The sequence below is a fragment of the Thamnophis elegans genome, chromosome 3, assembly GCF_009769535.1.
Source record: "Thamnophis elegans isolate rThaEle1 chromosome 3, rThaEle1.pri, whole genome shotgun sequence".
Taxonomy (NCBI): Eukaryota; Metazoa; Chordata; class Lepidosauria; order Squamata; family Colubridae; genus Thamnophis; species Thamnophis elegans.
This window is the reverse complement of record NC_045543.1, coordinates 138,401,753-138,417,861: the sequence shown is the minus strand read 5'-3', so window position 1 is coordinate 138,417,861 and position 16,109 is coordinate 138,401,753. Positions and strand designations below refer to the sequence as shown.

The window sequence follows — 16,109 nt, the reverse complement described above, 5'->3', positions numbered from 1 at the left end:
TCCTACCTTTGGTATATAGAGTAGACTAGCCCAAGCTTTAATGGCTCATTGACAAAGGTTGGGGGAGGGGGAAGGAAGCTGCAGGGAGCTACTTAAAAACATGATTCTCCCTTTTCACATCCAGGGAAATATAGTATTCTGCCTCGTTAATATTTCCCAGGATATTTCAGCTTTCTAGCAGAGGGATGGGTTTTAACTTCCTACAATATCAACCACAATCTGCCAAGTGCCAAGCCTCCAGTAGGAGGACTATTAGTGAGTTACAAGAAGCATGGCGGTTAAAGACACCAGCTAAAAACCAGGGAACTGGGAGTTCTAGTATCTGCCTTAGATATCAAGCCTCCTTTCAGCCTCAGGAAGAAGAAAAACAAGGGTAAACCATTTCTGAAAATGTTGCCAAGAACATTGCAGAGACTTGTTGTCCTCGTATCTGTCAGGAGTAAAACCTGAAGGCAAAAAGAAAATATAAGTATTTAGACCGAGCTAACACTCTAGCTTATAATTGTCTCAAAAAAAAAAAAGAGAATATTTGTAGTTCAGAGTTGAAATGTGGGGTCCTTGGTGCTGTCTTGTTTTCTTGCAGAGGTTTCATTCCCTCCTAATATGCCCTTGTATTCAAATTCATTTCATATATTCATATAGTCACGTTTATACTTATATCTTGTTATCTAAATCATGCTTGACGAAATAAAAACAAAGTTACCCAAAGTAGGGTAACATCCTCAATGCTAGGCCTAGCATCGATGGGGTTATTTAGTTTGGGGTAATGAAACTCCTTGCAAGAAAAAAAAAACTACAACCAAGTTCAGAGAGCACCAAAGACCCTTTATAATTCCATTTTGCCTTGTAATTGCTGGAAGCTGAGTTAATTCAGAAAAACTACAATGCACCGGGAGTTAGGTTAACCCAGTGTTTCTCAACCTTGGCTACTTGAAGATGTCTGGACTTCAACTCCCAGAATTCCCCAGCCAGCATTCCCCAGCATTCGCTGGCTGGGGAATTCTGGGAGTTGAAGTCCAGACATCTTCAAGTGGCCAAGGTTTGAGAAACACTGGGTTAACGTGTCTTGTGAACACAACCAGCCCTGTGGCGTTTGCACCAGGCTTATTTAGCAGCAGGGGGGCGGGGGGGGTGTCATCATCATTTTCCTGGCAAGCCTGCTACTAGGAACTCTTCGGTACCTCCCTGCAGCTATTTTAGCAAGCTGGCGGTAGCCTGGTTAGTAAAAATAATGGCGATGGGAGGGGCGGTGAAGTTACAGTAAGGTGTTGGTTTGCATTGTGCAGGAATTAGCATGTTACGAGGACGTCATGTGATAAACTGGCAGAGAGTCCCAGAAAAGTACCTCGCGCGAGTCCGAACTGCGTCTCGTTACTTTCTCGGTCCGGGGAACGAGCTGCTGCGTTTCTAATTTTCCCCTTCTCTCTCTCTCTCTCTTTCTTTTTTTGGTAAAGCGTCGGAAGAGCAAAGATGGATTTTGGGGTGATTGTTTCCAAGAGCGTGCTGCTGTTTATCAGTTTCATCTTCTGGGTAAGTCCCTGGGAAGCTCCCATCCTTCTTACTCAAAATCTGTCCTCTGAAATGAACATCCTCAACCCCCCCCCCCCAAATAAAACTTTAACCTTAAACCAGGGGTCCCCAAACTTTTTCTTGGGGGGGGCATGCCCCACCTAAGCATCTCCAAAATCCTGACCCACCCCCTTAGAATTCTTTCTTTACTCAAAAAGTGAACTCTGCTCACACGGAGGAAGCCTAAAGGGCCGTTAACTTGGTTTAAACAAGGCTCAAATTGCCCCCATTAAAAAAATCAAATCCCCCCCCTATGGGACGGGGACCCCACTTTAGAGACCACTGCTTAAACTGTCTACCGTGGGCCTCACCCCATTCATAAGAGGTCTGTAAGGGGGGCTTAATCAGGATGCCTACCATCCCTGTCCTAATGTTCCCATTTATTTGTACTCATTATGTATATGCTTATACCTGCTTATACTTTACATGTTTATATGTTATATTCATACTTGTTTTCTCATACATGCTTGACAAATCAAATAAATTAATAAAATAAAACCGCCCGGAGGATGGTTGGGGCACCACCAGCTGTATTTTGCAAGGAAAACTGAACAGGATGGTGGCTAGAAAGAAGGGAAGATGGACTCCCAAATTTTGCTCAGAGTTAGAAAGTTTTTTCTGCCGACTTGAACTGCGGGGTTAACCTCAAAAGGTGGTTATGCACTGGCTTGGTTTATACGGTCTGCTAACCTCAAGTGTGATTCTGGCCTGGTATATTGTTTGAGAACGTCCATTAGGGCTTGTTAACCATAGTTTGTTCTAGTTTGTGTAAACCCAGTTCCAGGTTAAATTATAATCTAGTGCAATTGTGTAAATTAGTCTTTAGATGCAGTCTGACATCTCTAAAATATCAATTTTTGGCTTTTTTTTTCCGGTTACAACTGGAATCATTTAGGGGTCAGATATATATATATATATTTGTTAAGAAGCTGAAATATTTGTGATGCCTTCCTTACTTTTCAGAAGTAAGGCCCATTTTGTTTTAAGATTTCTTCCAAAAGAACCAGGTTACAGGATGATAGGCTCCTAAAGTCCTTGGTGGTCCTGCTGATCCCTACCAGCAATATTTAGGTGGAATAATTTATTTTTTGTCTGAAATCAAGGATTGCTTCTACATTAGTGTTTAGTAGTGCAGGAAGTTAGCACCCACCCCACTCCTAGAAAAATACAACATTTTAGGAAATATTAAAAAGGCAGATTTTTCACCCCTAAAAAGAAAAGTAAAAACTCAGCCCCTCCACCTTTGTTAATGGTCATTAAGGTCTGGGTGAGTGTATTCTACATAACAAAGATTACCCCATTCCATTGCCCTTCATTGCACCACCCAATAAGTTTCAACCAAACTTAGCACACAGATAACCTACAAAGGTAGCTATAACCTCTGACAGCAACCGATCAGGGTATTCTTCCTGTGCCCTAGGAAGTTCAAAACCCAGAGAGAGGGCATAAAACCCAGGGACTCTCAGCATATCTTCCCTTTTCACCTAGGAGCCTCAAGCCATGTGATCCTGTCCACCATTAAAATCATCTTTCCAAACAGGCTCCGTGTTTCCAGTGTCTTTCTCCCTCCCTTGGAACTGAACCCAGAAGGACATTTCTTCCAACAGTGGCAATTCTAGGAAAGGTGGATTTTCAACATCCAAAGTTCCCAGCCAACTCTTAAGATAGACGGGGCTCACCTGCTAAATTCCCCAGCCAAATTTAAGATAGATGGCTTTTAGTTTCCAGTTCCTAGCCAACTTTATGATGGGTGGACTTCAATTCCCAGAATTCCCCAGCCAGCTTTGCTGTAGAATTGAGAACATTGGGGGGGGGGGAAAGTACCACAATGTCGTTGAGGAATTGAACAGAAATAATCCCAAATTAAATCCTAATTCTTGACCATACTGTACATCACATTGGGTGATTTTGGATTTTTTAAAAAAAAAATTAAACAAAAAACAAACAAAACATAAAAACATACAACCTTCAACTCTTTCATATAGCATGTTGTTTGGTTACAAATTTTTATGCATCCTTTCCTTTATCGCCACTTACAATTATATAACGAATCACAAATTGTCCATTAGGTAAACATAAATACATTATTATTGTTATATATCAATTGTTCCACTGTAATTGCTCTTCCTTCATTTTAAACAAAATATTCAAGGTATTGGCTTCATACATATAGCATCACTATACATCAATTGTTCAACTCCAATTGTTATTCCATCATTTTGAACAAAATATTCTAGATATTAAAATCATACATACAACATCATTCTGTTGCCTCATGTTAGTCTATTTAACAATACTAAGCCTTTGTGATATTACATATATCATGATTTTGGATTTTTGATGCAGGGAGTGTGGATCTTCCAACCAAAAATATACCTCACGGGGATGATGTGGGGATAAAATACAGTGAATACTGCCTATTGAAATGGTGGGTTTCAAAAATTGTTGGAACCTACTCTGGGGGTGTGGCCTCCTTTGTGGGAGTGGGTGCCACCCATGTGACTGGGTGGGAGTGGCTTGCCGCCCATGTGACCGGATATGAAATTATGAATTAGTACTTAGGTTGGTCTAAGTAGCTATTCAGAAACTCTGGCATTGAAGCATGCAAGTCTTAAAGCTGTCAAGTTACAAGATCTTTGCCAGTGGTGGGTTTCAAACATTTTTGGAACCTCTTCTGTAGGTGTGGCCTGCTTTCCGGGTCCACTGGTGGAACCTCTTCTAACCGTTTCAGTAGATTTGACAAACCGGTTCTACCGAATAGGTGCAAACTGGTAGGAACTCACCTCTGGCCTATTGTGTATGTTTCCTTGAATTCCTGGAGACGTTGTGATGATAAATCAGTGTCTATCATAAGGAGTAAACCATATAAGGCCATACAGCACAATTGTGGAAGAAATGACTTTGGGAATGAGGAAGAAAAATGATTTTGAGTCAATGGTTTCTCAGAAACTGGGTTTCAAAAAGAAGTCTGGAGAATTGAATCCTTTCCCACATCCATCCATCCTGTTTTCCCCCCCTCAAAGTGTTATGTGTCTTGGGAATGCATCTTAAAAGGATGTTATTGTGAAATAAATGAGATTAGTAATGGTAGCAGATTTATTGAAAATCATCAATCTACAAGTAAGGTAAAGGTGAAGGTTCCCCTTGCACATATGTGGTAGTTCCCGATTCTAGGGGGCGGTGCTCATTTCCGTTTCAAACCCGAAGAGCCAGCACTGTCCGAAGACGTCTCTGTGGTCATGTGGCCGGCATGACTAAATGGTAAAGGCGCACAGAATGCTGTTACCTTCCCACCAAAGGTGGTTCCTATTTTTCTATTTGGCATTTTTACGTGCTTTCGAACTGCTAGGTTGGCAGAAGCTGGGACAAGTCACGGGAGCTCACCTCCATTACACGGTGCTAGGGATTCGAACTTTAAGCAGGCTAGATAACCTTCTAGGATAGGTTCCTTTGCCAAGCTCTGATTGAAAGCTTGCAGAAAGAACTGATGCCTCTTTTGATATCCCTTGCCAACTTAACTTCCTCAAATGAGGCAGGAAAAAACGAATAAAGTACCAGCTTTAGGAGGCTTTATAGAGTGTTTCTGGGGGTTGAGGGGGGCAAAAACGAGCAAACAATTGCCTGTTTTTTGCTCATTTTTGCCCTCCCTAGCCCCCAGGAGCACTCTTGAAGCCTCCTAAAGGCTATGCACAGCCATTTTTGCAAAGGGGGCAGGGTTTCGGGAGGCCAAAAATGCTTCTATTCAGTGTATAAGACGCACTCAGATTTTCACCCTCTCTTTTGAGGGGAAAAGGTGTGCCTTATACTCTGAAAAATACGGTAAGTTATGGGAGTGAAAAACTCAAAATACCATAGAGGAAATCGCAATTTGGGTACGATTGCTGATTCATTTCTGCCAAGGCTGCTCACAAATTGTTGACTTTGGCAGGGTTAAAAAAAAAGCTGAGTTGGACCCACTTACTCTTGAGATTGGAGGTGGAAATCCCAGAACTATTGATTGGAAAGTTGGAAAAAAAAATCTCAGAAGGCAGTGGCAAAGCACTTACTCACGCTTACCAAGAAAATTGCATGCCAGTGTGATCCACAGAAGTCAAGCATAACTCGAAAATGGTTTGACTTTTAAAGGGGAAACAGGATCCACCTGTTGCTGATCTTACTAGCTGCTATCTTCTCACACTGGCTGCCCACACCATCTTGCGTCATGTTTGACAATAGTGGTGAACACCACATCTGCTCTCTTAGAACTGCAAGCATTGGGGCTGTTTCTCAGAATCTGGATTCCTGAAAAACCCCAGAGGTTCAGCAAAGGGCTGGTTTTCATTTTTGGCAGGAAAAAAAAATGTAGGGTTCTCCACAGGGAGGAAAAATATTTGCTGAACCTTCGGTAGGGTAAAGGTTCCTCGCACATATGCGCTAGTCGTTCCCAACTCTAGGGGGCGGTGCTCATTTCCGTTTCAAAGCCGAAGTACCAGCACTGTCCAAAGACATCTCCATGATCATGCGGATGGCATGACTACACGCCGAAGGCGCACAGAAAGTTATCTTCCCACCAAAGGTGATCCCTATTTTTCTACTTGCATTTTTACATGCTTTTGAACTGCTAGGTTGGCAGAAGCTGGAGGAGGAATGGGAGCTCACTCCGTTATGCGGTGCTAGGGATTCGAACCACCGAGCTGCCACACCTTTTTGATTGACAAGCTGAGCACCTTAGCCTTATGCTGAACCTTATAACCTTTAAAAGTGTGTTAAGTGCCTCAAAACTGAACTTTTCTACAAACATTCATAAAAGGGATGTTCATGAATTCCTTACAGTTGTATGTCAACTTCGAACAGAACTATTTTTCTATTCCTCAGTTGCCACACAGAGGGGGAAGGGGGAAAGGAGGTAAGAATGCCTTACTAGGCACAACAGAGAGCTTTCTCCTGAGAACCAAGGTCATCCCTACTAGCAACAGATAAGGTTGGGGAAGGAGTGCCTGGAGAGCCTATCAATTAACCCAATTGGCCAAGGTGACCTGTGACACTTGGGGATGGTGATTATTTCCCAGTTTAATTACTGTAATGGCAAGTAAGATTTAGAATTGGTTGTCCTTTGAAGCTGTGCCGAAATGATGCACTCAGTGAAGATTTTGGAGAAGGAGTCCAGTCCTTTGCTTGGGTTCATTAGTCGGAGCCTTGACAGAGTGCTTCCCAGCCTTTGCAACTATAAGATATCTGGATTTCAACTCCCAGAATTCCCCAGACATGCTTTGCCAATCTCTCTTCTCTAGATTATCATTGCAATTTTTAAAACCATTGTTAGTAGGCTTTCTTTTTAATCTTTGGAACCTGACTTTTGTCTGTCAATTATATATAGATATAGATAGATAGATATAGATGTAGGTCTCTAGTTATTCGGGTTTTCTCCCGCGTAAAATTGGAGATGTTTGGCGACGTTTCGACGAAGTCTCATTCGTCATCTTAATATAGATACACACACACACACACACACACACACACACACACACATATATATTCGTAGATTTTCACGGGTGTAGGTATGCTGGGCTTGTTGTATTCGGGTCTTTTCCCGTGTAAGATTGATTTTCAGCGAGGTCTCACTCGCCATCTTCAGACTGGTGTTTTGAGGCTTAAAGCGTGGCCAGAGCTGCCGTCTTTCTCTAAATCTTGGTGTGGGTGTGTGGAGTGCTGGCTTTGTTTCAGTAAGTGGAATGATTGGTCGTGTGGTTGTATCATGATTGGTAGATTGGTGCTGATTGGTGCTGGCTGTGTGTCCGTTGTTTCATGTTGTAACGGCCTGGGTAGTGGGTAGGGCTAGTTTGTTGACTAGGGTGGGAGGTATCGTCACGTTTATTCATGTTGTGGGGGTGTTTCTCTATTTCGATAGCTTCCATAATTATTCTCTTGTTGAAGTGTTCAGTTTTGGAGATTAACCTGACTCCTTCAAAACTAATTTCATGTCCAACCACACGACCAATCATTCTACTTACTGAAACAAAGCCAGCACTCCACAACACCTCCACCAAGATTTATAGAAAGATGACAGCTCCGACCATGCTTTAAGCCAAACACACCAGCCTGAAGATGGCGAGTGAGACCTTGCCGAAACATTGCCAAGACAATCTCAATCTTACACGGGAAAACACCCAAATACAACAAAACCAGCATATATATATGCTGGTATATATATATATATATATATGCTGGTTTATATATATATATGCCAGCATATATATATGCTGGTATATATATATATATATATATATATATATATATATATATATATATATATATATATATATATATATATATATATATATATATATATATATATATATATATGCTGGTTTATATATATATATATATATATATACCAGGGGTTGTGACTTTATATATATATAAAGTCAAAACCCCTGGTATACCCCAATTATGGGAGGAAGCTAACTGCTTCCATTCTCTGTCCAATGGCTCGTCACAAGAGACCATCCAGACAGAAAGCCCAATATTTTACTGTTGCCTTTGTTACATTTGTGTAGTATTTGTGCTGATAAATAAATAAATAAAGGGAGACTAGTATAGATCTATTTCAAGCTATTTAGCTCTCATCAGCTAGCCATACCCTTACTGGGATTCGAACCTGAGCTATATTACATATTAGGCAGATGTGTTAACCACAAAGCCACAGGCTCTGATCTGTTATCAGCTGAGCCAGGGAATTGATGGGACTTCCATGAATGAATTCTCTGGAATTGAGACCAAGGACACGTTAATTTAATCCTGTACTGGGTTAATAAGGCACACGTGCGTGGACTATTTTTCATATGACACTGAAAGGAACCTCATATTTGCTGTTGCTTGTCTATATCGGTGTTTCTCAACCTTGCAACTTGCATGGATCTTACTCCCAGAATTCATGCACCGGTCAACTCCCAGAACTCATACTGGCTGGGGAATTCTGGGAGTTGAAGTCCACTCGTTTTAGAATTAAGGCTGAGAAAAACAACTCTACGGTGTCAATGAAAGTTTGTGTTCATTAGCTATGAAGGGTCTCTCTTACAACATGTGGTTGGGGTATATAAATGTTCTAAAATTAGGATGGAGTTTTACTCCCTCTTGTTCATTTTTTTGTTCAGTGTAGGAAATCCAAATTTAGGGAAGCTGCCACCTCCCTAAGGAACTGGATTTTTCTCTGGGAATTACCTTTTCTGTAACTGGACACCCCTTCAGGGAATTTCGAAGTACTATCATGTTCCTTCTTTACTCAAGGATAACTATCCTCCCCTTTCAATTTCCAGCCTGCTATTGTCCCTCTCATTTCTCTCTTTCAGTGAGTCTGTTCCAGTTTATCTAAGACCTCCTTAAATTATGTAGCTTCAAATAGGACACAGATCAAGGTCAGGGCTGATAATGCCAGATGGAGTACAATCACTACTGTATTTCCATAATTAGGGACACTTTGCTTCTATTCAACTGCCTCTTTGTTTTCTTCTCATTCTTTCTTCCCTGCTGAAAATTCCCCCTCCAGGCTGGCATTACAAAGAAGATCTTGTTTAATCTAGATGCCACTGCAGGGCAGGAAGGGAGAAGGGTTGCTAAAAGGAGGAAGGACCAGATCAGCTCTGAAGGAACAGTCTGCCAGACCTGAAGGTTTGAATTGTTCACGCTTAAGAGGAAGGTTGAGCAGGGCTGAAGCTGTCAGAAATTCCCCTCCTCTGATCTTCACTGTGATTTATGACCACCTGAAGCAAAGCTTTTGAAGGCCTTGGAGCTTCTGCACTTGACATTCTGGTGCAAGGAAGATCTTCACAATTGCAGCAGTGTTTCATCTTCAAAGCCGGTCAGGGTGTGTAAATGGCACAGCCGCCCTCTCCGGTGCCAATGCATCCGGGTGCCAAATTGCCTAAGTTAAAGGAAGTAAATGAAGCTGTTCTGCCATTTCCATATCTACTTCTCCTTTTGCAAGTTAAATTTAGCTTGGGTTGGAACTGCCCCAGATTCCTAATTGAAATTGCATTTTGAATACATTCTTATGTACATTCCATAAAGGGAAGGGAAGGAAAGGATCTGAATTTTAGGAAGGGAATTTTAGGAAATCAATTACCCAACCTAGGCCATTATCCTAGGTTTGGTACCTGTCAGATTTTTTTCAAGGTGTGCATATTGTTAGGTAGACTAGCCTTTGGGTTTTCTTTTCTTTTATAATGCTACATTTTATTTTCTATTTTGTTCTGGTTTTATTGTGCACTGCCCCGAGTCAGACAGTGCCTAAATTGAATAAGTTAAATTAAAATTGGATCTAGTCCAGATTTCTTCAATTCAGCAGGCTGTAGATGAGTTGCAGCTCTCAGAATTCTTGTTTTTCTGTAGATTCATGTTCTAAAAAACAAACATATTATTCAACGTTTGGGTGGATCAGAATTCTCCAAGTGGTACTTCCAAATAATACAAGAGGTCTGGCTAATTTATTAGCTTTTTAAAGCTGCTTGTTGAGGGAGAAATATCAGATGGATGTCACTTGATAATGTCAAAATGTGTGATTTACATGTTGCACTCTGAATTTTTATGGCCCAACTACAAATGTTTTAGAAGAAAAGCAGAATTACTTTCAGACTCTGTAAGTTTAGTGGACATATTGGTGTGATTAGTCAAAAAAAAAAAATCATAACATGAAATTAAATCCATGGATTCTGTATAGTTCATATTCAACAGGTTTATATTTAATTTGATGATTGTTTAGTGTTTTTTATTAACTTTTCTCATCCAGAATATGTTTCTATCGTCTATATCCAGAAATTTTCTTTGGCTAAATTAATTCCTGATAGTTCAATATTTGACACTGAAAGTTAAAAGCAGGTGACATATATCAGTAATCTTTTATCTAATAGAAAAGTAAATGGCAAAGTGTACTTTCTATTAACAGGAATGTGATTGCATCATTGTTTTGGATTTAGGACACTGCTAGGGCAATATTTGAAGTGGAAAATAAAGACTTTAATACAGGTAATCCTCGACTTACAATAGTTCATTTAGTGACCGTTCAAAGTTACAACAGCACCGTAAAAAGGGACCTATGACCATTTTTCACACTTGTGACCGCTGTACCCTCCCTTTGGTCAGATGATCAAAATTCGGATGATTGACAACTGATTCATATTTATAACGGTTGCAGTGTCCTGGGGTCACGTGTTCACCTTTTGCGACCCCCTGCCAAGCAAAGTCAATAGGGAAGCAAGATTCACTTTAACAACTATGTCACTAACTTAACTGCAGTGATTCACTTAACAAATGGGGCAAGAAAAGTCATAAAATGGGGCAAAACTCAACAGATGTCTCACTTAGCAACATAAATTCCAGGCTCAGTTGTGATCGTAAGTCAATGTTTACCTATATCGGAGGAAAATTTTAAATAATTGTTTAAACAATTATCACACAATGAAGGAGCAAGGCAATAAGTCTAATATGGGTAGTTCTCAACTTAGGAGAATATTGGGACCAGAATGGAGGTTTTGTGAGTTGTCCCTGATTTTATGACCGTTTTGCCAAGGTTGTTAAGCCAGTCACTGCAGTTGTTAAGTGAATCGGTGCCATTGTAACTTGAAATAGTTGCTAAACAAATGGTTATAAGTTGAGGACTATCAGTGGAACCAAGCCCAGAACAAGACCAACCTCCAGCTTTGTGTGTGTAGACCAAATGGTTGACACACACAGAATTGTCCTGTACAACAAGTTGTACTCAATTGGAAAAAGTTTAATTGCCTCCCATAGCAATAATAGTAATCCTTGCAGAGGTCCCTTTTATTATATTGGCTGGATTTCACAGCCTTGTCAACTTAAAAGTGTGTGGACTTCCAACACCCAGCCAAAGTTGCCAAATTTTAAGAAAACTGTGTTTTAGGATCATCACAGCACCACAAAACTAAACAATCTTTGGAGTTGCTCTTGAAGAAACCACAACAGGCAGGATACCCACAGCATCCCAAGGTCAATCTATTTTGTTCCCCCTCCCTGCCCAAAGAACGGTGCCTAGATTCTCACAAAACATGAAACAAAACGAAACTCAAAAGAAACTACAGGAGGAGGAGGTTACACAAATAGTTGCACATATCTTTCCGGTTCTGTCAACTAAGTTCAAAAGGGTTAGATTTTCAGGCTTCTTCCAGAAAGACCACAAGAAGGGTTTGTTTGTTTGTTTATTAGAAGCTGTTCTTGTCCTGATGCTCTGTAGCATATATTTCATAAATGTGGGGCTAAAATAATTGCCAGCACATTGAAATTGAAGATGATCATTCATATCTGAAGTTGTAACTATTCTTGCCAGCAAAGGTCTTCTGGAAATCTCTTAGTCCGCCCACCTCCACACCATAGCAATAGCAATAGCAGTAGCAGTTAGACTTATATACCCCTTCATAGGGCTTTCAGCCCTCTCTAAGCGGTTTACAGAGTCAGCATATTGCCCCCAACAACAATCCGGGTCCTCATTTTACCCACCTCGGAAGGATGGAAGGCTGAGTCAACCCTGAGCCGGTGAGATTTGAACAGCCGAACTGCAGAACTGCAGTCAGCTGAAGTAGCCTGCAGTGCTGCATTTAACCACTGCGCCACCTCGGCTCATAGAATAACAGAAGAGTTGGAAAGGACCTTGGAGGTCTTCTAGTCCAACCCCTTGCTCAAGCAAGAAACCCTATTCCCTTTTAGAGAAATGGTTGTCCAGTTTCTTCTTTAAAACCTCCATTGTTGGAGTATCCACAACATCTAAAGGAAAGCCATTCCACTGATTAATTGTTCTCACTGTCAGGAAATTTCTCCTTATTTCCAGCTTGCTTCTCTTCTTGACTAGTTTCCATCCATTGCTCCTTGTCCTGCTTTGTTGACTCCTCCTATTTTATGGCAGCCCCTTAGATATAAACATTGCTGTGGTTGGTTGCGCAACCAACCAACCAGATGTTTTGACTGGATTTGGCATTTTTATCCACCTATCAAGTCTTTTCCTAAAGGAAAGCTGAGGTCAAATCATAAGCGCAGTCACAATTTTCATCTAGTAACCATTTTTGTTTAACCAATTGCCAGTCCCAATTGTGTTTGTGAAAGAAGGGCTATTTGGAAAGAGGCTATTTTATCCACACATACCCACACACCCATTATTGTGAAACAGAGAAACAGAATGATTAGTAATAAATCATTAGCAGTAAATCAGTTTAATTGGGACCTCTGGGGTGTCATGTTCCAAATGGCAATCACAGGAAAAATATTACATTGGAAACCTGCAGGAATTTGCAGTATGCAGATCAAAATTAAGAGTAGGAAAATTGTTTGGCCTGAACAGTAAGGCAACCTGTTGCCCCAGTATTGGAATAGCAGCAATAGCAATAGCAGTTAGACTTATATACCGCTTCATAGGGCTTTCAGCCCTCTCTAAGCGGTTTACAGAGTCAGCATATCGTCCCCACAGTCTGGGTCCTCATTTCACCCACCTCGGAAGGATGGAAGGCTGAGTCAACCTTGAGCCGGTGAGATTAGAACCACTGAACTGCAGATAACAGTCAGTTGAAGTGGCCTGCAGTACTGCACCCTAACCACTGTGCCATCTCGGCTCTAAACACTATGAGTAATCCTTAAGTTATGACGGATTGTTTAACAATAGTTCAAAGTTATGATGGACACCCCCCCTCCCAAAAAAAACAGGTCCCAATATCTGACCTCACTCTAGTGGTCACATGATCACATTTTGGGCACTTGGCAACGGGTCCGCATTTACAGGCATTTGCAATGCCCGGTGGTCATGTGACCACAATTGACAATGTTTTTGTCCAAAACTGGTCACTATTTCCAATTTCCTGCAAAAAAAAAGGTCCTATAGTGAACATTGAGTTTGCGTAACCACTGCGGTGTTTGCTTGTTTAACGACCACAGCATTCACTTAAGGATTATATTGCTGGCTTTACAACCGCTGTGTTCACTTGACAACCGTTGCAGAAAAGGTCATAAAATTAGACACAGTACACGCGGCAACCTATTTTAACAACTATTATGACTTACGACCAAAATTGTGGGCTCAGTTATGGTCATAAGCTGTAGCGGTGGGCTTCAAAAATTGCAGCAACGGGTTCGCTGTCCCGGGCGTGGCCAGGGTGGGTGTGGCCTAGTCAGCCTCCTGCACCATGGCAGGGGGGGGGGTTCACTCTCTCCAAGCTCTGGAGCCTCTGAGAAGGGGAAAATTACTTCCCCTGGGCTGCAGAGGCCCCCCGGAGGCCAGAAACAAGCCCGGAACCTCGAGTAGGCCAGTTTCCCTCCCTGAACAGGCCGCGTGGAGATTCCTGGGATGGGTGGGGCAGGGTGCGAGGTAAAGGTGGGTGTGGCCAGCCAGGGATGGCATTTGGGGGTTCACCGAATTGGGCAGAATCCTACCTAGAGGATTGCCCGAACCTGTGCATGTTTACCTGTAATATGAATTGGCATTAGTTATTTTGCATTTGGAAAGCAATGTGTGGAGGTGTCTTTACTTCCCCCCCCCCTTAAATATTTCGATTGGGGAGAGGAAGCAACATGCCACAACATCCGGTTAAAAGGTATCTTTTGGTTAAAGCATTGGAATTCTTCTTAATTCTTCTATTTTGTCTAACTGTTTGATTAAATTGTAGTATAGCTCAGTTAAATTACATTTTATAACCCTACAAATAGGAATGTTCCCATTTCACAGCAAGAAATATTGAATGCATTTGCATAATGAGCTTTTGCAGCTAAATGATTACTCCACAGCAGCACGCTATCCCCATAAAGTTTCCGTAATTATAAGAACAGATAGAAGACTTTGAGGAATCTACATTAATGTATAAACCGCAGGAAGCTATCCCTGCTGAAAAATTCTTAATTTATAATCGGAAAAAATTTCTTGTATTCAACCTGGCGGGTGGCCTGAAGATAACTCTACAGTGCATTGTCTTGCGATAGAAATTGGAAATTGTGAGTAAGCATCTTCAAATGTTTTTTCCCCTGCCCCAGTGGTGGGATACCACCGGTACGCCCCGGTAGGGGCGTACCGGTGCCTGTTGGGATCACTAGGTACTATTCCGGTATGGTGCTCCGGAGGGCCCACCCGCTCTCCTTACCGCTATTTGAGCCGATGGGGCATTTGCGCACATGCACAGAGCATACGGCACCTGCACGACGCTCCGCCAAGCAGCTGGAGCGTCATGGGCAGTGCATATGTACGTGCGCACTGCGCACATGCACATGGTGGGCAACTGACCCCGTTGAACCGTACCGGTTGCAACGGGATCCGGAACCCACCACTGCCCAGCCCCTTTGCCTCATTGCAAGTGGTAAAGATAGGATTTCTGAGTACTTTTATAGGGCTTCTAAAGCATTAACAACAAAGAGTCCTTGACTTACAACCACACGTGAGCCCCAAATTTGTGTCGCTAAGTGAAGCATTTGTTAAATGAGTTTTGGTCCGTTTTACGACTTTTCTTGCCACATTTCTTAAGTGAATCACTGCCGTTGTTAAGATAATAACACGGTTGTTAAGTGAATCCGGCTTCCCCCTTCCTTGTCAGAAAGTTGCAAAATGTGATCACATGATTCCAGCACTCTGCAACCGTCATCATCAATGTGAGTTGGTTGCCAAGCATCCGAATATATATCACGTGACCATGGGGAATGCCACAGGAGACATGCGTGTGAAAAATGATCATAAGTCACTTTTTTCAGTGCCTTACTTTTCAGTAACTCTGAACAGTCACTAAATGAACTGTTGTAAGTCAAGGATTTGCCTGCATTTGTAAGTATAATAAAGGCAAGATACAAATATGAAATACAGTATTTCAGCCATTGGTTGAAGTCATTCTTACGCCAACATATGCTCAAGGATCTCCCTACAGCTGTTACTGTAGTTCTCTTGGGTAAGAATATTGTCTGGATTTTCGCCAGAACACTTGATAAAACGCTTTGTTGGAATTGGCTAAATGATAGGCTAAGAGTCCTTCTTTTTCTTGCTTCATCTCCGGGGTTAAACAGGAACGAAGTTTTCTAAACTTGGGGTGATTTATTTATTTATTTATTAGACTTATATACCACTTCATAGGGCTTTCAGCCCTCTCTAAGCGGTTTACAATTTTTTTTAGCAAATTGAGTCAGCAACTTGCCCCCACAGTCCAGGTCCACATTTCACCCACCTCGGAAGGATGGAAGGCTGAGTCGACCTTGAGCCGGTGAGATTTGAACCGCTGAACTGCAGATCACAGTCAGCTAAAGTGGCCTGCAGTACTGCACCCTAACCACTGCGCCACCTCGGCTCCTGATCAAATTTGATCAAATTTGCCTTGCCCTGCTAACCCTTTGTTCCCCATTAACCTCTTGATATGAAGATCCCATTTTTATTGTACCAGAAATGTTGAGCGTAGTTGTGTAAAGAACCACAAGGAAATACCTTGAGTACCAAGAAATGAACAAACAGTTCAATTGACCACTTTGCTTGATGTGGTCAAGACGTTTGGACGGTCAGTTACACCAGCCACAAGGACGCTGGGAAAGTCTGCAGGATT

General features: G+C 41.8%; 1 protein-coding gene across 1 annotated transcript in view; it reads left to right on the top strand.

Annotated features, from left to right (window-relative positions):
- Positions 1–1,221: 1,221 nt before the first annotated feature.
- Positions 1,222–16,109, top strand: part of LOC116506752 (tetraspanin-36-like) — a 32,055-nt gene continuing 17,167 nt past the window's right edge. Inside the window, exon 1 of the mRNA XM_032214647.1 lies at positions 1,222–1,530. Coding sequence (XP_032070538.1) covers positions 1,471–1,530 — 60 coding nt within the window. The 5' untranslated portion in view covers positions 1,222–1,470. The remainder of the gene's footprint in view (positions 1,531–16,109) is intronic.